At 38.6% G+C, this 27,309-nt stretch overlaps 2 protein-coding genes across 2 annotated transcripts; both read left to right on the forward strand.

The window, feature by feature from the left end:
- Window positions 1–351: 351 nt before the first annotated feature.
- On the forward strand, window positions 352–12,900 carry il23r (interleukin 23 receptor). The gene is given in 20 exon segments (XM_063890585.1): window positions 352–457; window positions 927–1,056; window positions 1,300–1,339; window positions 1,427–1,530; window positions 1,914–2,025; window positions 2,387–2,562; window positions 3,499–3,622; window positions 3,745–3,802; window positions 3,804–3,930; window positions 4,031–4,170; window positions 4,267–4,450; window positions 4,530–4,600; window positions 5,303–5,496; window positions 5,601–5,806; window positions 6,537–6,635; window positions 7,376–7,531; window positions 9,129–9,269; window positions 9,452–9,539; window positions 10,017–10,107; window positions 11,177–12,900. Coding segments are annotated over 17 exon segments (2,715 nt in total). The 5' UTR covers window positions 352–457; window positions 927–1,056; window positions 1,300–1,339; window positions 1,427–1,436; the 3' UTR covers window positions 11,831–12,900.
- Window positions 12,901–14,636: 1,736 nt separating this feature from the next.
- Window positions 14,637–26,947, forward strand: il12rb2 (interleukin 12 receptor, beta 2a). The gene is made up of 16 exons (XM_063890575.1): window positions 14,637–14,840; window positions 15,117–15,228; window positions 15,671–15,925; window positions 16,691–16,814; window positions 16,909–17,090; window positions 17,623–17,765; window positions 18,073–18,208; window positions 20,157–20,230; window positions 20,744–20,951; window positions 21,089–21,280; window positions 21,737–21,838; window positions 21,950–22,096; window positions 22,650–22,781; window positions 23,731–23,827; window positions 23,969–24,056; window positions 25,628–26,947. The coding sequence occupies exons 2-16, from the start codon at window positions 15,156–15,158 to the stop codon at window positions 26,045–26,047; spliced, it is 2,373 nt and encodes a 790-aa protein (XP_063746645.1). The 5' UTR covers window positions 14,637–14,840; window positions 15,117–15,155; the 3' UTR covers window positions 26,048–26,947.
- The last annotated feature ends 362 nt before the right edge of the window (window positions 26,948–27,309 follow it).

Genomic DNA, 27,309 nt, shown 5'->3' on the forward strand with positions numbered 1-27,309 from the left:
TGTTCATGTTCACACTGTGGTTTCAGAGGTTTTACAAGTGTGAAAAACTCTTCAATGACAGAATACCATGCAGGGAGTCAGTGCAGTTTGTCCACCTGCTTTTGATTTGATGTGTTGAATATCGTTTATCTAACATGAGGCATTATTTATATAGAAACTAAGTCTTTAATCCGTTGACATTTTTTATATGTCAATCCTCAAATGAGCAAACAAGAGGCTTGAGGTTTTGTTTTATCTTCACATCTGGGTTTTTCCATACATGTATAAAGTGTTTTTAGGTCAGAGATGGAAAATAACCAGCGAAAGGAAATCACGTAAGCTTGAGGAAGTCTCAGTCTCAAAAACATTCAACACTGGCACTCTGGGGGACGTTAAACAGAAGCAACCACCTAAATGAGAAAAGATGGGGTTTTTTTTCATTCATTTTATGCGCAGTGACCTCCTTCAGGATTAAAGTGTAAGTTTATTTTATTCAAACTAACTTCTTAAAAGGCAGACCGTGTTTATGTTCTGTCGGTTAAGGGACAGTAGTGAATTATACCTTAATAAAATATGTATTGAATGTTTATTTTGCCATTCATAATCACATTTTAAGAAACTATAATAAAAAAAGAGTCAGGACTTACAGAAACAAAGCTAATGAGGTTGCCATTAAGCTATGGTCATCATCTTTTTTCAATGTAGAAATTGAGTTCATGCAGTTACATGTTGGGTTGAACACCTATTTTATCTGTCAACAGCAGCATGTTTTAGTGCAGGTTCTCACCAATCTCACATCTAATGTCATCTGAACTTTTGTGGGGATGAAAAACAAGTAACCAAAGTAGAGCATCAAAGTACTGAAGCAACCGTTCAAAGTTTCTGGGTTTAGAAAAACACAACCAAACTAGGTCACTGGCCTCTTTAAGATGTTTCTTTCAACGCAGGATACATCACTTTAGTCACAAGCATCTCTCAAAGCAAGTCATCTGAGGAAGATGACATGAAAACTCAAAATGTGTTGGATTGTATCCTGATCAGAAAACCTTGAAGGCACACAGATGCCATTCAATTCTGGTGAGTTCTTTCTTACCCTATCAACTAATGTAACTTGAAGGTTTTAGGGGTTTCTTACGAAAATGTAAAACGAAAATGTACAAAAAGTACTGGATCGAATATTTCTGTCTGTTTCAAAAGCTGAAGTTCAAGTTTGATGCATGGTATTTTAATCTCAGTCAAATCACAGAATGTCACAGATTATATTTTTGTTTTATCTGCCCTGGTGCATGTGTCATACACACTGTCTCTTCCTCATGTCAGCCAGATGATCATCTACACACAGACTGGTGAATGGCTAAGGGTACGTTTTATAGATCATACATACATAAATCAACTTGTTTTTAAGAAGTATTTGGTGATTTATAATAAGATAAACTTTTGTTTACAGCTGCGGATTCATGCTTAGTGGAGATTATGAAATAAATGTTGCGATGAATCTCTCCGCAACACTTTGGAGGATCTTCATTATACTTCTCTGTTTTACCGTCCAGCGTGAGTATTAGGGTTTAAATACATCCATCAATGCTATCACTATTGACTTGTCTATTAGAAGTAGCACTACTTGGTAGCTTTTGTGGTTTTCCTGCTCTAAACCCTGACCTTGCAGCTCTGGCCACAGTCGGGAGCTTAAAAGCATTTCAATATCTTTGTATAATAATTAAATCATCATGGAAAGACACACTTCTTTGTCTCAAAACTTTCTTGGCTTTTGTTATTGCTAAGCCTCCAATGGAAAAAAAAGAAGATAGTTAGAATCACATTCCTGCATTTTAGAATTTAAACGTGTTAACTTGATGGCAGGATTTAAATGGACTGACTACTGCTATGAAAACCTCTGGGTCTGTGTTTTTGGCCATGTTTTCCTCTGCTCCCAGTTTGCTGTGAAAAAATAAACGTCCACGGCTTCCTGACAGTAAAACCAGCTAAACTCTTCCTCATCGGCTCAAACCTGACAGTGTACTGCCACACCGACAAATGTGAAAAGGGGTAAGAATATTAGAAATCATTTTAAATATAGTAACCTACAACAGTTTCCATAGCTTTTTATTAGACTATAGCTTTTAATGACACACTTGAGCTTGCTTGGCTTTCAAAAGCGCTGATGGGTCTGGTTGCAGGACACCAGGTTTATGAAACAAATTGTGTGGAATCAAATTGCAATCTCTAATCTTTCTACGTATCCCCTGCATCCCGTCAAGTACCCCTAGGGGTCCCCGTACCCCCCGGTTGGGAACCACTGGCCTACAATACAATATGTCTTACTGTCTTCTGTACATGTATGTATGTATGTATAACGTTCATCCAGATATGTAGAAAGTATTCAGATGCAGTCATGTTTTTGTCCTAGTGTCAAATTGTTCCTGGAGGTGAATGGCGAGACTATGAATTCTTCGGAGAAAGACAACTGCCCTACAGCCATATTCAATCTGATAAATTTCCGGACGCCATTTTCTTCAGTGATCTGCATGCTGAAGGGACCAAACTATTCTAAGATTGTAAATGGAGAGAACCTGTATGGCGGGTGTATGTACAGTTGTCTACGACGTCTACAGTACATTAATGTATGATGTGTGAATTACAAAGAAAGTCAATAAGTTTATTTTAGTCCAAATCAGTTAGGCTGCATTCACGTGATACGCATTTTTTTTTTTTTTAACTCACAGCGAGGTTGGGTTCAGAGCCTTGTGGTGAAAACAAGCCGTTTGTATTGGTAGTTTTGTTTCTATGGTTATGGTTAGCGGTTAGCTAGATTGCGCCGCTACACACAGCTGCACTGTGATTGCACTGAATGGTTGCGCCTCGAAATGTCAGAAGTAATGAGGTCAAATTGAAATGATTGGAACTTTTGACGCAGCGCTCTGCGAGAATTTTGAGCGGTGCGCAATGCTAAGGTTAGTGCTTCTGTTAGGTTAGGGACAGAAACAGCAACAACAGCAACATCAGCGCAAATCCGTTTTACCGCGTATCATGTGAACGCAGCTTTTTGTTGCTAGGTATTTTTTGCTTCAAGAAATTACAGGGACGATATTTTTCTAAGTGTTATGCAATCATAGATGCAAGATGCATAAATCCATTTGGCCTTACGGTAGGAATTAAGGGAGAATCGTTCAAGCTACTAAATGTCAACCCACTTATATTTTAACACATGCTGTCATAATAACGTAGTTTTTAAATGAACATGTCCAAATATATAAAGTACCAAAAAAGGTGAAAAAAGGCCTAAAAACGTATTCTCAAAGTGTTAAGTTCATATGACCTTTCTGTTTGAATTTTGAATAAACTGTATAACTTTGAATGGATTTGGATTAATATAAGTTCCCATTATTCTTTTCTTTGAAATGTATTTTTTGTTAGAAAGCAGTTTAAAGGAGTAGTTTTGGGCATTTCTAAGAAAGCATACAAGTGACAGTGCTTTCAAAATAATTGTTCTATGTTGTTTTCCATCCCCTGTTCTTGAAGTCCCTCCAGATAAACCTAAAAATGTAATATGTGAAACGACAAGGAGCTCAGATAACGTAATATGCTCCTGGGAGAGAGGACAGAAAACACACATCATTACTACCTACAACATTTCACTAAACAGGTATGTTGTTATATTTTTAAGCCAAATTAAGCTTTGCCATGTTTCCCTAATTAGTATATGCTTTTGACAACAGAAAAACGTTTTATTAATTGTTGTTTTAATTGTCGATTTTATATTTGCAGAGAAAATGGGACCCGGATAGAGTTGTATCAGATCGAAGATGATAAGCTAAGGGTTAGCCCTAATCCCCCTCACCATGACCCGAGCGGTGATAGATGAAAACATTAAATACCAGTTGGTTCTCACTGCTTACAACCACTTTGGAGAATCTCAGTCTGATCCATTCATCTTCTGTTTAAAGGATATTGGTAAGCTCTCGTTTCTGCAGGGTTGGGAGGGTTACTTAAAAAATGTACTCCATTACAATGTAGTTGCATGTATATGTATCAATATTCGTTTGTATTGCAGTGATACCAGAGACCCCTTGTATCATACATGTAGAGTTTGGGAATAACTCCCAAGCAGCCGTGTTGCAATGGAAAACCTCTGACTCCTCTGAGCATCTCAGATCTGATGTCAGGCTCCGCACAGATAATGCCTCCTCCTGGGTAAAGTCAAGCTACACCTATGACATCTTGGTGTTCATTAGCATTAGCCGTAATCAGCCATTGTGAGGGTGACTTGATGGTGTTGATGTTTTCTAGAAAGTGGCAGAGGGAGCAGAACTCAGTGAGGGCCTGTTTCGAGTGTTTGGCCTGAGGCCTCTGACTGAATATGAGTTCAAGATGAGAACATGCATCTGGGCATTAGGACGGCCGCACACCAACACGCCCAGGAGAAACTGCAGCCAATGGAGCACATCCGTGAGGGGGAGAAGTCCTGGAAAAGGCAAGCTCATAAATGTTACTAGCTTGTTTTTTAGAAATATGATGCACTCAAATAAACCTGTGATTAAACATATCTTTAGGTCCCTCTCAGCAGTTGCATGTGTGGACGACGTTAGACAGAGCGAGGTCAAATGTGACTGTTTTGTGGAAGGTAATGTAATCATATTAACAATTTTGTAGTACAAACATGCATTTTATTGGGAAAGCCAAACATGAACCAAACATTAATTGAATTTTTCAGCATTTTTTCAATTTTGTCAACTTAAAACCAGTTGCTGTTTATAGTGATGAGTGGTTAAACAAATGCCCCAAAAACTCTATTTGCATAACAGTCCCATGACTGATCTTTTGTGCATGCATGGATGGTTACATTGCAGATCCTGATGATGACTTCGGGGCAACTTGTTTACTTTACTGTATGTTCACACTGACCCTGTCCTACGAATGCCTTTTATCGTAACATTTCTGTTCTAACAGATAACAACACTTTAAGATTACCTCGTAAACTTTGAGGGCTTTTAGGGCTTCTGGTAGCTGTGGATTCATATTTATAAACAAATATGTAACGTTCTGCATTTTAATGTCCAATAACGACAATATGCATTCAACATATTTTGTTGAATTGTGATCATTTTTGAAAATGTTCTTGATACAATTAATCCCTAGAGAAATCTGAAATATTAAGCAAGATAACTTTTATAAATTGCCTGCAATGGCTATGTTTCTGGTTTTGACATATTGTGACATATTGACTTTAAATCCAGTTTTGAGGCCATATCTTTTCACTCTTTAATCTGTTATCCAACTCCTGGAAAGAAACTTATTAAGCATATTTCCCAAACTTCTTCCCCAGCCTCCATCTCCAGAAGATTACAGTGGAGTGGTGCAACAGTACAAGATCTTTCTGGGTAATGACCAGAAACAGGAAGTGCTCTGTGGACCTGCTTCGAGTTCAGCTCCTGTTCCAGCAGAAATCAAGGCAATAAGCATCAGTGCGGTTACCTCGTATGGGACGTCTCCACCGGCTGATGTCCCACTCAAACATCAGGTACACAACTATTTCAACAGAAGATGAAACCCAGAAAAACATGTTTGTAGTTTAATGAAGAAGGGGAAAAAGGCCCATAAAGTATAACAATTTATTGTGTTTTAGGTGGTTTTGGACCTGTTTTAAGAGAGTTGGCTCCTGCAGCTAACAGCAGTGCAGTGCTCATCTCCTGGACGTCGATGGATGATAAACACTGGTCCACATCTGGAAGAAAACCTCTGCACTATGTTTTACAATGGACAACTGTACCTGGGGCAGATCTGCAGTGGCAAATAGTGTCTAAAGATCAAAACAACACTTTAATTAGAGGTACACAACACACATGGTGATAACACAAATCCTGATATTGCATAACTTAAAAAAGTAAGGTGAGCTATGCAGTTATAAAATAATGTAAGTTAAAAAATCAACAAAAATAGGACATGACAAAAATGTAAGATGCAAAAATAACATTAAAGGTATTATATTTAAGGCTTTACACATTTTTGAATAATGTCATTGATTTTTCTGTCCATGTAATGTTTGAATATAGTTTCTATATCTGAATTATTGTATGTGTGGTTTTATTTTATGGCAAATGGAATTTATAATATGGTATTTTATTCTACAAAGAGTCTTTGACAAGCAATACCATTCTTATCTTAAACAAATAAAATGTATCTTTTCTAAATGAATAATTGATAAAAGTTGATCCAGTCTAGATAATATGTTATATCCCACCAAAATAATGTAAAATATATGCATCTGATGTTCATTATTGCAAAACAGATATATTCATCAGTATTTCTGAATTTAAAGCACCTAGTTTACAGATTTAAAAACAAACTTGGCACCAAATGTTTGGAAATCTTCAGCTGATATGAAGCACTGTCCTCTTGTGGGAAGTTTGTGAATTACATTTGTTTTAATTTCTATTTTTAACAACTGTTAAGGATTTAAAATGAAAGCTCTTGATACAGCTGCAGCTAACATGCATTCGCAAAGTTAAAGTTTGTAATATGTAGTGGCGAGAGTGTTTATTTCTCCTGATTTGTTTCAGGCCTGAGTGCAGGTGTGCGGTACAACGTCTCCCTGTACGCTGTGACCAGCAGAGGTGTCAGCGCTCCATCATCCAGGCTGGTTTACTCCAAAGAACAGAGTAAGAGTCATAGCCTTTGTGGAGGACACTTATACAGCCTTGTTTTTTTTAAAGAGGACAAAAAAGTCTGTGTAAACAAACACTCAAAAACATATTATAATATTCTTTCAACTGTTCATAATTGTTACCCTTTTTAAGCACTTTTGTTACCACTGTTCATTCTTATCTATAAAAACTTCACAAACATGATTATATTTGTGAATGCTACGGGGAGTTTTTCATTCTGGTCAAATCAAGTAAAAGCTGCAATTCCGACACCAGGGCTGTAGATCAAGAGCTTGATATCATAGTGTGGCATGCTTTTACAGGGAATGGTGGTTTTAATGGATTCAATAGGGACTGTGACAATTTAAAAAGGCTAAAATATCCCTGGTGAGGCACAAGGAGATAAAGTTGAGAATATTTTAACACCCACACAGTTTATCCTGTGATAGGATCTACTTTAACTGTGCTTATGAATGCACCATGTACACCAAGACAAATTCCTTGTATTTGTGAACCTACCTGGCTATAAACCTGTCTCTGATTCTGATACCAACAGTATATGAGCGATTCAGATAACACAGTACAGAATTTATCAAAATCAGAAACAGGTTTATTGTCAAGTAGGTTTACACATACAAGGAATTTGCTGTGGTGTGTATAAACACAGAAAGAGATAAGAAAATATATTTAGCATTGGGATTGCATATTCCCATCTCTAACATCATCCTCTCTATGTCCCACTGTTTATGTTTCAGAGCCAGCATCTGGACCCAACCTATCAGTTCTGGTCCACAAGGCCCGACGGATCTGGATCCAGTGGGACGAGCTTCCTGTTGACAAGCAGAAAGGCTTCATCACACACTACACCATCTATCTACAGATGCTTGACTCCAGCAACACAAAACTCAGTGGTAAGGCGTCCGTGTGAAAGATAATTGAATGAAAATAGATTTTGCGGGCACTACCTGTGAACATAGTAAGGCTGATCCTAATCTGAAATATACAACTACTTCTCTCATTTTTATTAAAATATTCCACTTCCACACGTGCTGTGAGCACCACAAACTAAATACCATTCACCTGTATTGTATTGATATTTGAAAATCTGCATGGCTTCAAGCCACTGTGGGTAACTTATGTGATCAGAAGGCTTGACGGAAACACAACCTTGCTGTGCTTGTTTCCTGTTCTTGTACATGCTCTTCTAACCATATGTTGTGTGTACTTTACCTGCCTGCATATGCAGATGTGTGGGAAATATTTATGTGCAGTTGTATGCATATTTTGTGTGTCACAAGCCACAGTTACATAATGGAAAGTGTGTAGCCAGCATTCCAGTGATACTCCCCTCCCACAATGCATCAGCAGTCAGCAGGGTATTTCACCTCTCATTTCCAGTAATGTGGTGAATGTCACACAGCTCTTTTAAGAATAATTATTTAATAAAAACATCCACATAAAAAATAGAGCCCGTGGAGAAAGTCACTAGTTGACTCATCAGAAATCACCAAACATAAACATGTGCAAGTTTTATCTCAGAAGGCTTGGCCTGGAGTTATTTCCTGTAAACTTTTTGTTGGACCAAAGTGATTGTACATTTTAATTCCTATTTGAAAAATTATCAGCATATGACAAAAGAGTGCATGTTTCAACTAGTGAGTGAATTAAAACACTGGTTGTCTTGTTCACAGTGAATCATAGTTTTCTAGAACTGGCTTTTACCACGAACAGGAAGTCGTTGGGCTACATGCACACACGCAAACATAAGGTTGTTACTAACCAGCCTGCCTCGTACGCTATTTCTAGAAGCTCAGTGTTAAAAACACCTGCGAGCTTACTCTGTGTGACATGTTGTGTGTGTGCTGTATGAAGTACAATTCTTTAGGAAAGGCAAGGCAAGTTTATTTATATAGGACCTTTCAACACAAGGAAATCCAAAGTGCTTTACAAAAATGAAAGACATTTTATCTGATGTTTTATGCAGTATTTTTTGCAGTAACTTGTGTCCCACATAAATGATCACATAATAATAAATGATCAGAATCCACTGCTAGTCTGAAGATAGCAGTTCTGGTGGCACTACACTGACAAAAATATTGAAATAAGCTGTTTAAAGACATACTCTTGGGTTGTACTGCAAACTTAGTTATTTTGCTGTCCATTTTTAAAGCTGTGCCAGAGCAGACGGGCTCTAATTTCAGACAGAGGGCAGTATGAGAAAAATAAAGCACTTTTTGAACATTAAAGCATGTAAACATGTTACAGTAGAAAGAAAAAATACAAAATATCCATATTACCATAACATTACATGTCACTTTTATCCAAAGCCACTTACATACTTCCAACACTGTGGGCAATCCCACAGGAGCAATTTGGGGTCAAGTGTCTTGCTCAGGGACACAGCGACATGCTGACTGCAGTAGGACTGGAACCAGCACTCCCCTGGTCCAAAGATCAGCGCACTATACCACTGCGCTACCACCTAACCATGACTGTGCTCTCCTCCAGTGACGGTGCCTGGCACCGGCCCCAGGACTAAGTGGCTGGACTGTCCTGAAGGAGTTCTGGCTGTGCAGCTCTCTGCCTCCACATCAGCAGGAGAAGGGCAGCCAGGAAACCGGATCTGCTCCCAGCCTGAATACCCTACAGGTCTGTCTCTTGATGCCATCCTGTAACCCGATTTATGCCTGATCTGTGAAGTAGTTTCCCAGTATCTGTAATTCCCTTTTATTTTATATCCGAGCAACAAATCAGTATGTGGTACGATTAACAAAACTTTGTATCTCAACTCTCTGAACATTGCTGTGTCTTTTCCTTCATCTTTCTTTAAGCTGGCCTGTTGCTTGTGACCGTTTTCATCATAACCCTATTTCTGACGATCATAGCCAACCTGATGAACTGGAGTTGTGTGAGAAAAAGGTATTAATAAGCATTATTTATGTACTAATGTTTGATTGAAAACAAAAGTCATAACAACAGACATCATCTAATAATAGTGAGAGTATTTTGAGGATAAAACAACACTGCTTTCTTAATTAACTGCAAACACTTTTGAATGCGCTTAGGTTATGTTTTATTAGTAATCAGGATGGATGCCAGTGTGGCTGACTTCATAAAATGCCACACCACAACATGAGCCTCAGATCACAAAGCCACATGATTTACATGGACAGAAACCCCTTTGCAAAGACCAAAATCTATATGTGGTCTAACAGATAAGTGGTTTTAGCTGTGGAGATGCTGAGTGTGTGATTCATGCAATATGGCATTGCCATTATTAGTAATACACAGTCGCAGTATAACAATCCTTTTCTGAACCCTGTAAACGATGCATGATTACTGCATCGGATAATTACCAACATTATCAATTATCTTAAATGTCTCTTTCTATCTCAGGATCAAACAGAAATGTATATCCTGGGGACCGGCCTGGCTTGATGAGAACTTGCCAAAACTAGGAAACAGTAATGCCATCAGACTACTGAAGGTAATTATTTCATGGTTACCTCTTTTCGTGTGAACTGCTGTCACCAAAACAGCGACAACTCCGCAACTACACCGACAGGAACCATACAACAATAATTATTTGATCAAAGACAGTTCCTAAAAGAGATCACAACAAAAATAACAAGCTAAAAACAGCAGAGTATCTATAGCAGCATGTGATCATTCTCTACAATTAAATGTCACACTAAGTTATTTTCTCTGGATTACTGTAAGTACCTCCTTTCTTGTGTCAACCATAGTCACTCTCTTTCCTCCAACAACAGCAGCTCGGCATATTGCTAGTCCGAACAAACCACAGGACATCACTTTTAAAGCACAACTGGGTCAGGCCCTAAGCTATATAGCAGAAAGTTGACCCTATATGAGGCAGCCCCGAAGTCAAAGTTTAAATTTAAAGGGTCCCTATTATGCTTTTGGAGTTTTGTTATTCTTGTAGTGTTTGTAAAAATCCCAAAGTTCCCTCCAGAGGGAGTTTGTCTCCCCAGACTCCCGCCCTGCCTGTAAACATCTCGATTAGACTTCTTTGTTTTCGTCCATAGCATAATGACATCACGTTGTAACTCTTGCGCTTCTATTGGCTAGCGCTCCAACACATTGAACGAGATAGGCTAAGGGGCGGGACATCTTTAAGAGGTTGACCAATCACAACAGAGCCGGCTTACAACCATGTAGTCATTTTCTTGATGCCTTTGCATTTCTTTTATTGTGTCATTTTAACATGACTCTTCTTTTCGTTTGTATATATTAAGATGACATTGGTCTTGCTTTTGGTTGGCCTCACTGTTGTTATATTGTCTTTTTAAATAGCTTTATTTTTGCTTTGTCTCTCAAGGTACTTTGTAAACTTTGAAATGTGGTTTATAAATAAAATGATTATCATTATTAGCAATATTATTCAAATGTTCTGCTTCACTCTGACACCGTGCCACTTTTCGAGCTGCTGGAAATGAACACCAGAGCTTTGATAACACACATTTGTACAACATGATTGCAGTATATTCATCCCTTTAAATCTTTCTATGGCTTTACTTTTGTTGTTGTTGTCTCAGGAGTTTGGAAGTGAACCGTCCTTTACCTCAACACTTGACGACCCTCCGCTGTCGCCCATCAGTTTTATCTCCCACGAGGAGAGGGACGACGTGTATCCCACCATCCACGTCGAATCATCCCAGGTTACATTAGAAGGACCCACAGTGGACACACCATTGCTAATGTCAGTTACAGGGACCATGCTTATTGACAGCCAGCCGGAGCATGTAGGCTACAAACCCCAGATTGCCACATTGACTCTACAACAAGAGGAGGTAAACGAGACAGAGGAAGAGCGAAGGGACATACCATCAAGTTTAGATGAAGACAGTTGTATGTTAGAAGGATTGCTGGGAGGCTTTCTGCCCAGAGTGGAGGTAGAGTTCACTGATCCACCTCCAGAGCTGAATCTCAGCTCTTTTGGCAGTCTTTTGTGGCCCCAAACTCCTGAAATAAGTGTCTTGAATGAAGGCTTTTTACTGGGGAGGAGGGAGACTGAGAACATTGTGGAAGCAGACTTACCCACTCTGGATTTACAACAAGGTGAAATAATGACTCCCGACACTTCGGACACTTGTTTATCTCATTATACAGAGGAGGTAACACTGACTGGTGGTTATTTCCCCCAAGCAGCTGCTGTGAGCAGCCCTCCACGCTGTGACACACAGAGGTAATCAGGGGCAGTGGGAATGACACAAACTGGACAATCTGCTCTACTCAACTGATTTTTTTATTGAAGTCAAGTCACTTTGTGTAGTCATGTTTCAGATGATCGGTAATGATGAGCAGCTCTGTTAAAAACTAAGTAAATAAAGGAATTTTTGTCAAGCCTCCATAGAAAGCCATTAAACTTGCATTACTGTAATGGCCAGCAGGGGGCGACTCCACTGGTTACAATATGAGGTCTGATTGAATAGAAGTCTAAGAGAAAAATTACCACACTTCTCAACTTATTTTCATCCCAGTTGACACATTTTGTGGTGTCAAGCGTTAGTTTTAAGTATATCTCAATGCAGCATGCTGATCATTTCAAAAATAATAGTCACATTCAAAGTGAAATAGATGAGTTCCGTCCGTGCTTTGGTGATAGATTTCAAAAACACCAAAAGATGGCTGCCAAAATGCCCAACAGTCATGTTCCCCACAAGATAATATGTTTGGTTTTTGACAAAGTGTTTTTCCTGCAGGCTTTTTGACTTACACACTTACTACAAAGAGAGTACAGAGTTAACAATTATAAGTCAGAATCAAGTTTATTGCCAGGTACATTTACACATACAAAGAATTTGCCTTGGTGTCTGATGGTGCGAACAGAAACAGAAACCCTTTGACCACCAGGAAAAATATATAAATAACATGTATTATTATTATTATTATTATGAATCGAAGAAAATAAGTTGCAAAAATAAGTAAAAAAAATAAAGATACTGAATGTTTTTAAGTCATTTTTTATAATCATTAATAAAGGCTGCTATTTTCAGATATAATTGAATGTATTGTTGTCTGGTTGCCCTGCAGTTCTTTTGCAAACACTAAATGGTCTTCCTGATTAAAACAGGTTTTGTATGGTTGAAACAAAATGGACTTGAAACAGCCAAATGCACTTTGCACAACCTGGCAACCAAAATGTTTTTTTTTCAGCTGTACAATAAATCCATTGAAACGCATGTTACGTAAATACACAGCTGTAATTATAGACGTATAACTCATCCTGTACATGTCACAATACAGTCAAAACAGCTGATCTCTATTTACTGCTGAACGTGTATTAAGGTGTTGCCACTGTATGAACACTGAGTGACACTGAGTTTAAATCTTTCCAAAACACACCCCGACAAAAGTCAGTTGCAGGGTTTTCCTGTTACCGGTACATATGATGGCACAGTTTTGTGGTATTAAAATATGCCCCTGAACCTCACACATGCACCACCTGCAGTTAAACACTGTTTTTTTTAAGACTTCCTGAGAGTTGTTTCACTTCCTTATTGAAAATCGAAATTTCGGGGGTCTTTTGTTCACTAAGAGAGGTTTAATAATCAGTACATCTTTAGGGGGGTTCGTCTAAAGAAATCCTCTCATCACCTTTTCTGATGTTTTTGTGCAACACTGCAGTCGCTTTATACATCATTATAAACCAGTATTGTGCTTATACACCTTAAGGTGAAATCAAGTGCAACTTTAGGGGAAAGCCCCCTAACAATCATACAAGGATATGATGGAGAAAGTGAGAGACTTTGGGTGGCATGGAACATTTGATGATAAAAATGCATCTGACAGGTTGTTGTGCTCAGCAGCTCGTCCTCTCACAAGTGTCAGACTTATTATGAACAGCAACCTGCAGACTTTCCTCATCAGGACAGAATACAAATAAGTCCTTTCAATCGTCCATGTAGGAATCAGGAACGTATGGGATCAAACCTGCATCTACATCTTCTCCATTGTGATATAGCTAATCTTAAAGACGGATTTGTAAGGAAGTTTGAAAATGCTGGAGAAAATGTAAAGGGTACTCTAGACATTATTTCAAAGTCCAGAAAATTACAGGAATTATGAATCTCTCATTGTATGCACCATTAGCTGTTATGGCTAATACCAAGTGATGAAAGAAGTTTTCAGAACAATAAAAGTAAATGAGAATTAGCAGTAAAATATATACTTTAAGGAATAATAGTCAAGGTAATTTTGCAGTAAAATGTTCCCTGTCTGTGTTTTACTGATACATGTGATGTTTTTAGATGATTAATGTGTGTGATGTTACTGCTGGAGTTGCTGAAGGCTTGTCTTGATGACCACTTGATCCGTCAGTTAATCTGAAATCACCAAATCTGTAAATACATGCTTTTTACTGGACAGGAAGGGTATGAAGACCTTGTGATCTGAAAAGTAAAAAGTAACCAAAGCTGTCAGACAGGTAGCCTCCATTATGTGCTTCCACGATGTAGTTGAGTTTTCCAATGACTGTAAAAATAAAACTACTAGTAGGCAGGTTCAGTGTAGAGAGCTCCTTATTAACCAGTGGTGTTGAGTATTTTACTCAAGTACTCTACTTAAGTGAACATTTTAAATTGACTTTTGCTTCTTTGTTCCACTACAATTCAAAGGTAATAAGTGTACTTTTAATACATTACCTTTATTGAATAGCTCCACCTTTACCAGCTTTGATAAGTCTTTTAATGCATTAATAATTAATCATATAGTGTTCTAAAAATGTGCTGCACAATCAGTACTTTTATTTTTGGTCCTTGAAGTATATTTAGATGCTAATACTTTGGTACTAGTGTAACATTTAGAAAGTAGGACTTTTACTTGTAATAGAGTATTCCTAGTCTATTGTACTTCTACTTTTACTTTAATACAAGATCTGTACTTCTTCCATCTATCCCTTCCACTATTGCTTATACCTAACAATGAATGTCCTGGATCTGCACAGCCTTGGTGAGTCTAGTTTCCTTGGGGAAGTAGTGTGTGAATGAAGTGTGTGAGTGAAGTGTGTGAGGGAAGTGTATGAGTGAAGTGTCACTACACACCAGAGGCAGCAGTCAGTCACCACGGAGTCTATGCCGTCAGCTCACCATCGTTTGGACACTGTGCTCTGATTTAATATGTTAGGAAGCCTTAATGATATGTCTTTGAAAGGCTCCTTAAGCAATAAAGGATGATATGATGCTGCCATGTGATGTCTTGGTGAGTATGACTTTCTGTTTGTATTACCATCCGGCATTACTGACTGCATCCAGCTGCCATATGTGTCGCTACAGGGCTCTGCTGGAACTCTTTAATTTGCTTTTAACAGAACAATATAAGCGCCAGAGACCAGGATGATCATAAAGAAGTGAATGTTTTTTACAGATTAAAACATTTGATCATTACTATCAATCATTATTCCTCAGTAAATAACTTTACAACTGCTTTAACCCAAAACATCCTGGACCTCATGTATGTTGTTTTTCATATTTAAAGGTGAAATAGCACTCCTTGTAGGCATAAAGAAAGCGGTTAATGATGGCGACACTGTCCCACACATGGACCATCCTCACTGCTGTCACTGTGTTGTCTGTGCAGCTATGCAAAGGTAAGTTCAGTTAATGTTCTTTCTTCATGTTTGTTGGAGATAAAAGCTAGAGAACTAAAATCCTTTCTATAAAAGTGTGTGAGTGTGTGAGTGTGTGTGTGTGTGTGTGTGTGTGTGTGTGTGTGTGTGTGTGTGTGTGTGTGTGTGTGTGTGTGTGTGTGTGTGTGTGTGTGTGTGTGTGTGTGTGTGTGTGTGTGTGTGTGTGTGTGTGTGTGTGTGTGCGTGTGTGTGTGACACAGTTGTGTTTGTTAATGGTTGTTGTAAGATTAGCATCTGCGTGAGGATGATAGGGTAACATGTTCTTTGTGAAAGGCACGTGTGTAGAAATCCTTTTCCTCATCTGTTCCAAATTGAACAAATCCATGATCAGTGGCTTTCTTAAATTCTCATCACCATATTTTATGAACATGCAGTTTATACAAGCTTTAATTTCTGCTTTCAGGTCAGAAATGCTGTGAAATCAAGTCCAGTGCTGGATATGTGGTGCTGCTAGGCTCCAGTTTTAGGGTTTACTGCACCTTTACCTCGGATTCCAAAAGATACATTTATAGCGGTGATCCGCGCACACCACAACGCCACAAAGAATTCAATTCTACAACTATATATTACGAAGTGGTTAACATAACGGAGAAGAAAACCTTCAGCTGTGAGTGTGATCGTTACGCGGAACCCTGTGGATTGGACATCTCACCTGGATGTGAGTAAAAAAAACAAGAAGGAAAAGCATCCCTTTCTAAACTAAGTTCAGTTTATTTGCAACTATATGCAAGGAGAGTTTAGGAAACAAAATGTCTTATGATCTTATACATTAGGATACCTGCCCTGTAAGAAGTTTTACCTGAAGCTTAGTTTTACAAATTGAGATGAATTACACTAAAATACATGAAGAGATGTTAACAACTTTGCTTTTCAAAGTCTTATTTTCTTTTAATAACGATTATACGACTGCAGTAATACGCTTTACCTCTATGACCAATTTGTGAGGGTTTTACACACATTATTCTTATTCAAAACTCTGTGAATATACATAGAAATCCTGCAGGGAATTTGCCACTTCATGGGGCTGAGGGATGAGACTTTCATATCTTAAAACATTACTGTAACTATTCAAGAGTTGATTAAAAAAAGAGGTAGGGTTGGTTCTGCTTTTTTGCATTTTGCGAGCTGGTCGCAGTGAAGTGTCAAAGATTAAAATGCGATATGACCTGACCACAGACCTGTTGCTAAATGAGGACTAAAAAAAAGCTCAACACATGCAGCATAACAGTTCTCAAACACTACACACGCACACAATGTTTTCAACATAGATACTGGATGTTAAATGACACATCCAAAACTCAAGATGTGTGTTTTTTCATGTACCACCATTTATGTTTTCAAATAGAATATTACTTCCTTTTTTGATAGTCCTACAGTAATGGGTTCATGTTTGTTGCTGAACATTTAATTCTATGCCCATCAGATCCACCCGAGCGCCCAAAAAACATTTCGTGCACCTACGAAGTTAAAAATAATGAAAGTGGAGTTGTGTTCTGCAGTTGGGACAGAGGACGGGATACTTTACTGAAGAATGATTTAAAGCTGTGGTGAGTTTAAAAAACACATCTGATTTAGAAGTACAACAAAACAATATCATACTGGTGGATCTCCTGTCAAATAAAATGTGTCTTTATGTTTCAGGAGGAGAATTGTATATAAAAACCAAACAGATACACCAGTAGAATACAGTGTCTCCAGTGATTTACGGTCAGCTGATTTCCCTGTGACCAGCTCGGTCCAGATGATCTCTGTGTGGGTCCACGCCAAAAATACACTGGGCTCCGCAGATTCCATCACCAAGAACTACACACTGAGAGACATTAGTAAGACACCAGCACATTTTCATTCATACAGTCAAGTATTGGAGAGGTTCTTCGCAACTACTGCATGAATAGCGAGTGATTTTGAATGTTTTATGACAGTTCTAGTTGTTATTAAGAGATTTAGGTTTGAATGATTTATTGAGTGGAACTTAAAAGTTCTTGCAGTGATATATCTCCTCTCTTATGCACATATCTTTACGTTAATGATGGTCATTGAAGTCCCTCCACCCTTCTTTCCACTAAGCGATGACAGGGGAATCCTATATGTTCGTTGCTTCTGCTTTCAAAGAAATCAAACCGTAAACATCTTTTTGTTTTGTTTTGTTTTCCATAAGTCAATATTCAAGTAATGCAATCCTCATAAGCACAATTACTAAGTGGACTTTTTTAAACAGACCATTTTGTCTCAAGAACTAATGTACTTATTAAAACAATTTCACACAATGTTTTAATAGGATAGCATAAAGTGGGGATGAGGTTTTCAAAAATATGATTTCTAATTTATCTGATCATTTTGTGTTGATCTGAGCAGAGATGCCATCGACTCCTGTTCTGCACCAACCGGATTGCTCTTCCCGAGAATGCATCATCAAAGTGGAGCAGCCCGTGATGACTCAACACCTGGAGATCCAATACAAAGCAGACACACAGACATGGACGTCTTCTCCAGACTCAGTAAGAAGTCTTCAGATCAATTCAGATTAGAGCATATTTTGAAATTGTACTGACTTCCAATAAAATGTTTGCAAGAGAAGATTACTCAAATTCTTTGAAGACATAAGGTCACTGCATGTTGAGACCTCATAGCTCTTCTGCTGATTCAAAGCTAAAGAAAGATATGCGTCAGGTGGATGTGCACAGAGGGACAGTACACTCATAATGTTGCAAACCTTTAAAAACAAGCTTAATCTATTTGGTGTTCTTGCATTGTGAGCCGGATGGATGGATGGATAACTAAAACCACATATATTTTTGCACACAGGTTGTGCAGATGGGTTCAGTGCAGGTTCCTTCTCTGGAACCCTACACGTTGTACCAGTTCAGAGTCAGAACCAAATTCAGCACCGGCCTGTGGAGTCAGTGGAATGATAAGATTTCCAGCTGGACTGAAGAGGAAGGTAAGCAAAGCACTGGCAGAAGAAACCCTTTTTGCTTTAAATTATTGTGGAGTAAAGTTGATTGCACAATGCAAGATAGTTTGCCTGTGAGCCTCACCTTCACTTTGCAATTCTGTCTGACAACTGATACAATCTCCTGGGAAATCGAAGGCTTGATTTAAAGCACAAAGGAAGTCTGTCAACCATTGTGCAATCAAAAAAGGAAGACGATTGCACTTTGGTTAGTTATCAATCAGTATCAATGTAATTTATTTATAGTTATAATGCCCTGGAGCAGAAATGATGTACAGTGGAAAAGAATGCAGTGTGTTGTTAGTGGTTGCTAGGGTCTGAGGAAAACTGAAAGGGATCCGGTTGTTTTTTGCGACAGCAGCGCCTACAAATGTATCATTTAGAAACTCTTGGGGGTTAAAGTTGAAAAGTTGCCTGTTTCTACTACACAAACCGGCTGATTATTTTTGCACTTCCTGAATGAAAGCACGTCTGTTCCTTTCTGTGTGCAAGTTGTTAGATCTGAAATGAGAATGTACAGTCTTTCTGTGGCACCTTATCTGTAAAAGGTAAGTATCAGATAGTATTTCCTTTTTTTGGGGGTTTATGAGACAGTGATCAGGTCATCAATCACTGTCTGCAGGATATCTATAAGCCACTGAAACACACTTTACACTTGTGTGTTTCGGGCAAAACCATTCTTTATTGAAAACACTGTATGGGCTGTGGATAACAAAAGTAGTTGAGTGTCTATCAGTTAAACATTGAGCAAGAGCGAAGCAAAGTGAAGTGATAATTAGGGGAGTGATGCTTCCTTGGAAATATCGTTGAATATGTGTCATACTGATGGTGTGAAGATATGAAGGTCGGATGTATGAACTCTGAATATGCAGAAGTGACAATTCATCAGCTTTCTAACACCTGCAGAAGTCACAGTAGGAACAGCGGCAGTTACATTTTTGGCAAAAGCTACTAACAGTCTCTTGGTTTAAGCATGAACCAATAATTACACTTGTATGTCTATTTGCTATTTTTCTTAGATGTGCTTCCAGTGATCACCTTACAGAGATTTAAAATATAAAGAAGGAAGTTAATAAACTCCCCTTAAGTAATAAAAGCATTTTCCACAAACCCAACTGCTTTCAGTGTAAAGTGATAGTGTAATCTTTAGATTTTTTACTTTTAATACCTTTTCCCCTGGCCAGTGAGAAATCACTTTGACACAAAATGGGCTTTGAGATTTGGTAAAGGTGAGGATACGTATTTTAAGACTCAATTATTAGACATCACTGAGGTTTAACTCCCAGTTTATCCCCGCTTAAACATGCCACTTTAAATCAACAACAGACAATGTAATAGATTAGTTTGAGATACGAGCGGAAGTTATCTAATTGTTCAATATCATAGATGATCTCTTAAAGAGGCCCTATTATGCTTTTTGGGGTTTCCCTTTCCTGTAGTGTGTTATATAGGTTTTTGTGCATGTCTCCCACACAAGTTACCCCCCACTCCCACACACACACATTGTACTAAGGGGCGGGACTCTAAGCGAAAAATAACATTAAAACATGTAAATATGAGTGCCACAGTAAAGGCACAATTTATGAATATGAACTTGTACACTAGCAAAAATAGGGCTACTTGAAGCTACTTTAACTCACATGTTTCTACATATAGATGTGGATGTTAACATCAATGTATAAAGCAGAAGGTTTCTTGGAAGTGTCACTCATTGTTGTCAGACTTGAGCTCATATAGGAAAATGTGACAGCAAAATGATAGTTAGGAACATTTAAATCAGTCTTTCAGTATCTTTAAGAAATCTAAATTCTTTAAACATGTCTTTAACTCATCCATTAAAACACTTATCTGTAAATTCAAACACTCAAATATCATAATTCTTTATGAAGGGTTTCAGTTTTATGGTCCAGTGACAAATGTTTTTGTTCTGTTTTAGCTCCTACCCAAGAGTTAGATGTGTGGTACGCTGAACTGGCCGCTGACTTTGGATCCCTGAAAGTTTTTTGGAAGGTATGTTTTACATCTTATTGAAGTGAGCTTAGATGATGTGAATGATATTGCACATGATCACTGCTGTACAGTTTCATGTGCACCGTGTCTTGCTTCGGGTATGCGTGGGTGTAAGGTGTTGTTGCTATAGTAACACTTGGTGATCTTCCCGCTTCACTACTACTTTCTGCACACCGTAAAGGTCAACCGTTGACCACTGATGTGGTGAAATCCTCAAACACAATACTTGCACATCCCTACTCTGAACCACACGCGGACACAAACACACACTCATTTAATGTCAAATGAAGACAAAGAGAGGTAAGTGAAACCTGACGGCTGACACCACGGTTTCAGTTTACAAGAAAAGGGGAGCTTATCAGAAATGATGTGTCCGACATGCTGTCTTTGTGTGGTGATTTAGAGCAGTCGGTGAAGACAGGAAAATCCCAGGCACATGACCCTTATGTTGTTGCTTCTTTTACTTGCTATGGTGTCGAACTTAACTCACTTCTAAACATCCTCTGACTGCAGGAGCTGAGCATTTCTGCTGCCAAAGGGAAAATCCTTTCATACAGAGTCCGAGTTTACAGCCCAAACTCTGGGCAGACCATCACTAACGTTAGTGCCGAAGCCAGGAGTTATTTGGTTCCTTTCTGTGGTGACTGTGAAGTGTCCGTGTGGGCTTGCAACTCCAAAGGGTCGTCTCCTCCAGCCAATATTATGTCCGGATACACAAAGGGTAATAAAAAAGGCATGCTTTGTATAAGTAATTACATCTGCAACAAGCCAGCCTTTTTGTGAGCAGTCTTGTTAAGAGTTTACATGTAAACATCAGATGCATCCGTAACACTGAGGCTGCTTGTTTCTCTCTTGCAGTGAAGCTCAGGCATTTAAAGTCCTTTCAAGATGTGCACGTAGCTGCAGAGAACCTGAGTGTCACCCTCTCCTGGAGGAAGCCCGACAGTGCAGCGAGGCAGTCTTTGGTGGAGTGGTTCCCTGAGGGCCTGAAGCTGGAGGAGCTCAGATGGGTCAGACTGGGCAGCAATGAAAACCATGTTGTTATAACAGGTGGGGTATTAGAGACTTACAGTAAACACTTCATCTACACTGAATATTGTGTGCTTTTACGTTCAAGCTGACGATGTTTGTTTACTGCAGTTAATACATGTTTTAAAGGCTAAATGCAAACTCATATGGATTTTTTTCAATAAAACTGTAAAAGAAATGCTGACATTGTAATGCTCTGGATATATTTGGATCAAACAAGTCTTAAACAAATATACACAGCCTCCACTGGATTCTAAATCTACAATTACTATAATGCAAATGACCTTTCAGAATAAACATAGCCTTTATTTGCAACAGTGAGAATTACAGGTGAATCAAAAATGCAAAAAAAGAATGAAAAGATTCCCAATATAAACATCAATGTAAGGAATGAGCGTTACACTATGCAGTACAGCCCCAGCAAACACTCTCTCTACGGCCTTTATTGTATTTATCTCTATGTCTTTCTCTGTGCAGATGTTAATCCATTTGAGTGCTACGAGGGAGCAGTGTATGTTTTCTATAATGACAGCTCAGTGAGAAAGACCAGATTTACAGGGGTCACTACTATGGAATCAGGTAAGGTTTAAGTCTTATATAAGTGCAGGAACATATCTGGCAGAAAAGACAGTTAGTAACAAGAGTATTAAACTGTTTTTTTAAAGTATTTCTTTCTGCTTTTGTTTGCAGCCCCAACAATGTCTCCATCATTCCAGCAGACGGTTGAGGGTAAGCAGGTGAGCGTGACCTGGGGAGAGATTCCCAGGGGTCAGCGCGGAGGTTGTCTCACAAACTACACCATCTATTTAGAGAACAGCGAAAGACACATCGAACGTTGTAAGAACCATTTCTCGGTACTGAAAAATCTGGTATATTTAGGTGATGCAGTTTTTGTGTAATCTTTCTAATACACTTTTTTTTACTGTAGTTTTAAGAATTTGAAACTTTTGAAATACAGCTTTCATGGGGCCAAAACAGCCCGAAAAAGAAATGAAGAGGAGTCATTATACATTTGTTTTTGATAATGTATGTCCTCATATATATATAATTAAAATACGAAGTTCACATGGGAGTGTATCTAGATTTTTTTAAAAGGAAGAAAGAATGATACTGACTGTGTATCTGAAGAGATCCTTTCTGAATTCTGTTTCTTTGATTTAATAAATGTACAAAGTGTGAAAAAATATTGTGAAACTCATAGTGAAGATAGTGGTATATATAATTGGTTTTTTTTCAGTTTTCCGTCAACCTCTTTGATTCTTAATGTATTTTCTCTAAATCTAAATGTGTCTTCTCGATCTCCTCCAAATTGTAGCATGTAGTCTTTGAGACAGTCCATCATCACATGTGTAACTTCCCTCTGCTGTGTGCATATGAATGTGTCTTTCAGACTCCGTACCAGCATCGCAGAGGTTTTACACCATCATGGGCCTGTCCTCAGCCAACTACAAAATGTGTATGACGGCTTTCACCGCTAAAGGAGAAGGACCTAGAGGGGAATCGATAAAGTTCTTCATGCAGCGTAAGCAACTTTCCAAGTTTTTGAGATTTTGGAGGCCATTAGGTTTTATTGCAGAGAGTAACACGAGAAGACAATCGATACCACTTTTTTGTCACAATCATGTTAAGTTCAAGGCTGAGTTACAGTCCCAATTCAAGAGCCCATTATTATTCCTAGACGGGGTTAAGAGAGGAAATTCAAATAATATGTGCTGCCAATAAAACCCATGTGACCACACAGGAATGCAGTAAGTGGAAACCTAATGGCATGCTTAAACACAATTTTATACAAAGAGAACCCTTACCTCATAAACAAAATTCATTAATGAGACCACACGCCCCAACAAAAATATTAAATAATGTCCTCCCTTCAAAATGCAACAATATAAAAGCAATAATAAATCAGGATGAAAAAAGAAAACTCCTTAAGGAATCAGCACTCCCCTCAAAAACTATCTAGCCTTGGCTTGATTTGGTGCTAATTTCTGTATTTAAACCCAAGTAAACACTGGTTTCACTGTGGGGTTTTTTTCGACAGTAGGCCCTCAAGTTTCAACCTTACTACTTTGTCTCGTCACAAACAAAAACAATCATTTGTTCCCCTAAACAGCGTCATCATTGCAACACTTTAACCATTAAACTCTTTCCTGTTTGCAGTTGCACTGGATAGTAAACAAACAGATGGACAGCGTAAACTATAGTGAGACAAATGAAGAATTAGAAATAATACTAATATACTTCTAGATATAAAGAAGATAGCAGTGTCATTTTGACCAACTGTTCTAGTTTTTTTAATTTTCCGTGTTGTTTGTCAAGCTATTAGTTAGATTTTTTTTCTATCAGTAACGAATTCTGACATTAGACATTTTGGACACAGTGGTCGGTTCTTCACATTGCATCTTTAACTGACTGTATCATATAAGCTAAATGTCTTTGCTGCAATCTTACATTTGCCTGTTTCACTGTTGCAGAGGAGAGCCAGCTATCCTTCCTACTAGTGTGTGCAGTGGCCACCCCGTTTGCAATAGTCCTGGTGTGCCTGTACCATAGCTCAGCAGTAAAGCAGAGGTATGTGAGCAACTGCAGCTCAAAGGAAAATGCAGAAAATACACAATGGTTGTCATAAAAAATGATGCAGCTATCAAATAATAATTTCATATGTTCCATTACATTGTCCATGCCTTATTGTTTCCTACTCTCCCTCTTTAGGTTTTGGGTGTATTTCCAGTGCCTCATGCTCGACGTTGTGCCAGATCCTGCAAACAGCAAGTGGGCAAAAGAGTGTACCCAGGAGAAGGTAAATATTTAGAGGTGGAAAATACAAAATACTATAAAAAGCCTGAGGTGTAAGTACAGGTTTCAAGGTTTCAAGGTTTTATTGGTCATATGCACAGCAGATACAGCGTATATGTTGACAATGAAAATCTTATGTCCCATGCTCCTCCAACAACTCAACATACACAGTGCAAATAAGATAAATAAAATAGTGCAAAAAGAGAGAAGAATATTTACAATAACAACAATAAAGATTTGAGGATGTGAAATATATACATATGTGGAATACATTGAGAGTATTTAAATACTTTACACTGTTGAATGAGGAGGTATGGACAGATGCATATATTACGTATAACAGAGGTATATGGCAGATATGTACAATATATAGATATGTGTACTATAAACAGATGTGAGTAGATTCCACAGAGCTCAGGAGTTCAGCAGTCTAATAGCCTGTGGTATAACACTGGCTCTGAGTCTGGTGGTCTTGGTCCGGATGCTGCGGTACCGTCTGCCAGACGGCAGCAGACAGAACAGATTGTTGCTGGGGTGATGGGGGTCCTTTATTATCTTTATTATCATTTACTGAAGTAACGCATTTATTTTATATAGCGCTTTTCCGAATGCTCAAAGACGCTTTACATAACAGTATTGGTTGGCTGCATTGCATATTGTGTGTTCTGGGTGGGATGACAGATTAGCAGACATGCTTATTATAACTGAATGCAGCTTTTCATTTTTTGCGGTACAAGTGGCCAAGGTGTCCCTGAGCAAGGCACCGTTCTCTACACTGCTCCCTTTGCGTCGTACACATGGCAGCACACTGCTCCTAACACTAGGATTGGTCAAATGCAGAAAGTACATTTCCCCTCTCTGGGACCATAAAGGGTTTCTTCTTCTTCTTCTTCTTCTTCTTCTTAAGTACTTATGTAACATTTTTTAGGGACTTGAGTATTTTCAATTTTTTTCTACATCTACCCTACTCCGATTCAACGGTTAAAGTGTACTTTACTCCACTTCATTTTTGCAATATCCTACTTACTTTTCAACTTTAATTATTGATTTGAAATACAATCAACACTCCGAGAAGACTTCATTTACACCTGGAGTAACATTCATAATCTACCCTGCAGCATACAAAGGAATTAAACTGGCTGCACTTTTACCAGCTTTGATAAAGACATTAATGCATCATTATCATAATCAAAACATCATGTGTTTCTGCCTTATGACTACTTTATATGACCACTTTTGGTACTTTAGGTATATTTTGATTTGTACTTTTACTCGAGTGACATTTTGAATGAAGGACTTTTACTTGTAACAGAGTTTCCATTACATTTGGCTGACTCTTTTATCCAAAGCGACTTACAATAAGTGCAAAAACATAGAGAAACAAGCTCCGCACAACAAGGAAGGTGCAGATATATTCACTTCAAGCCAGTCATACAATTGTAAGTGCTGGTGAATTTGTTCCAAGGCCTAAGCTAAGTAGTCCTACTCTCAAGTACACAATCTGAGTGCTTCTCCCACCTCTGTAAAAAGCTGATCATTGTTCATAGTTTAAGCCTCTATCTCCCTTCAAAACAGGGCAAGATTAACCTCCAGCTGCAGCTGAGTAACTCCAGTGTGGCAGAGGAGGAAGAGGAGCCCATCCTGGTGGACGTGGAGGAGCTGCCTCGTCAAACCAGCCTGAGTCCTGAGTCTGAGCCGGCCACAATCCTCTACCCTCCGACCACCTACATCAAGAGCTTCTCCCACGACTCAGACAGCTACGACCTGCGGCAGACGTCTCTGGACACCAACAGCACCATCGACTACATCTCATCACATGGGCCGGGAATAATGAGTGAGGAGGATCAGGAGGACGAAGATGAGGAGGAAGAGGAAATGCTGGGTTTCTTCCCCAGTCACAACATCTTCCTTGAGCCGCTGGAGTTGGGAGGGAAGTTGACTCTGAATGCGGTCAAAATCGACTGCGGTGACTTCTTTCAGAACAGTGTGTGTTGACCTGAAACCAAAACTCTTTGGTGAGATGAGTTAAAGCCATCTTTAGAGGAAGAGGACGGCTAAAACAAAAGACTATGGTCAAAATGACCGAAGCTAGGTTCCTCTCTATTTCTGCTCCTGTGTCTATTTTGTCACATATCTTGTTAAGATGTGCATGAACTACCTCCTTGCTTGTTGAAATCAAAGCTTTAACAAGAAGCTCTCTCAATACTCTTCCAGCGTTGTTGAGCAGTAATACTTGTGGAAAGAAGAAGTCCACTCGTTCTCATTTTGTGCATTACCATGGATTTCTGTTAAAAGCTTTGGACACACTAACACTTGAGAGTGTAACAATCCATTGATCTGGATCCATATACTGTATGACAATATAAGGATTTACAATCCAAAGAAATCTGTATAAATGAAGGTGATGCTAACGGCATAACTCTGAGTTTACACCCATTGAGGAAATTCCTTTTTTTCAGAGCAATGACTGTTCTCTCTCCGCTTGATGTATTTTTTCCTTGTGGTGTTAATGAATATGGTAAGATGGCACACTGATAATCTACATAAATTATATATATTTTTATATTTTATATAAATAATCTGATATAAAATAATGCATCTCATGCTTTTGTATTTACTCCCCTTCTTGATGTTTTCCTGAAATTTCAACTCCCCCAAATCCTCTGCCACAAACCACCAACACACCCACATTTGGAGGGAATGTGTGTGTACTTGTACAGTCTAACACCAGCTTTTATCATCTGTATTGCTATGTGTATTTAAAATTACTAGTGGCCATGTTAGGCTTTGGAGAGCACTGCTCCTGTTGTGACGAGTACTGAACAGTCATTTAATCACCATCAAACACTTGAGGAAGAGATACAATAAAGCCCTGGATCACACGACTTGCACTGATATTTGGCCCAGTTTTCTTTCCTTTCATCATCTCAAAAGACCACCTTCATCTCCAGCCTTCCACTTCTGAAGCAGCAGGTCAGTGTGTTTGATTTCTACAAAGTGACAGCTTAGCATTTCAGTTTATTTTAGGGAATCAAACTCTCCCTTACAGTCCGCTAGTCAAGGGTCAATACAAAGTCCTGATATTTGCGGTGGCAGAAGAAACACAAGTGTAATATCGCCCTCTGACAGTTGACCTGCAGTAAACAGAGCTGCGAGGAAAGGGCTATAAAAAATCCCTTGACATTCAAACACTTCCTAGAAACTCGCATGGACACCAGGAAGTGAATGCTACACGAGTAGTGGGTGAGGTCTTGTGT

Source organism: Eleginops maclovinus, chromosome 9 (genome assembly GCF_036324505.1).
Source record: "Eleginops maclovinus isolate JMC-PN-2008 ecotype Puerto Natales chromosome 9, JC_Emac_rtc_rv5, whole genome shotgun sequence".
Classification (NCBI taxonomy): domain Eukaryota; kingdom Metazoa; phylum Chordata; class Actinopteri; order Perciformes; family Eleginopidae; genus Eleginops; species Eleginops maclovinus.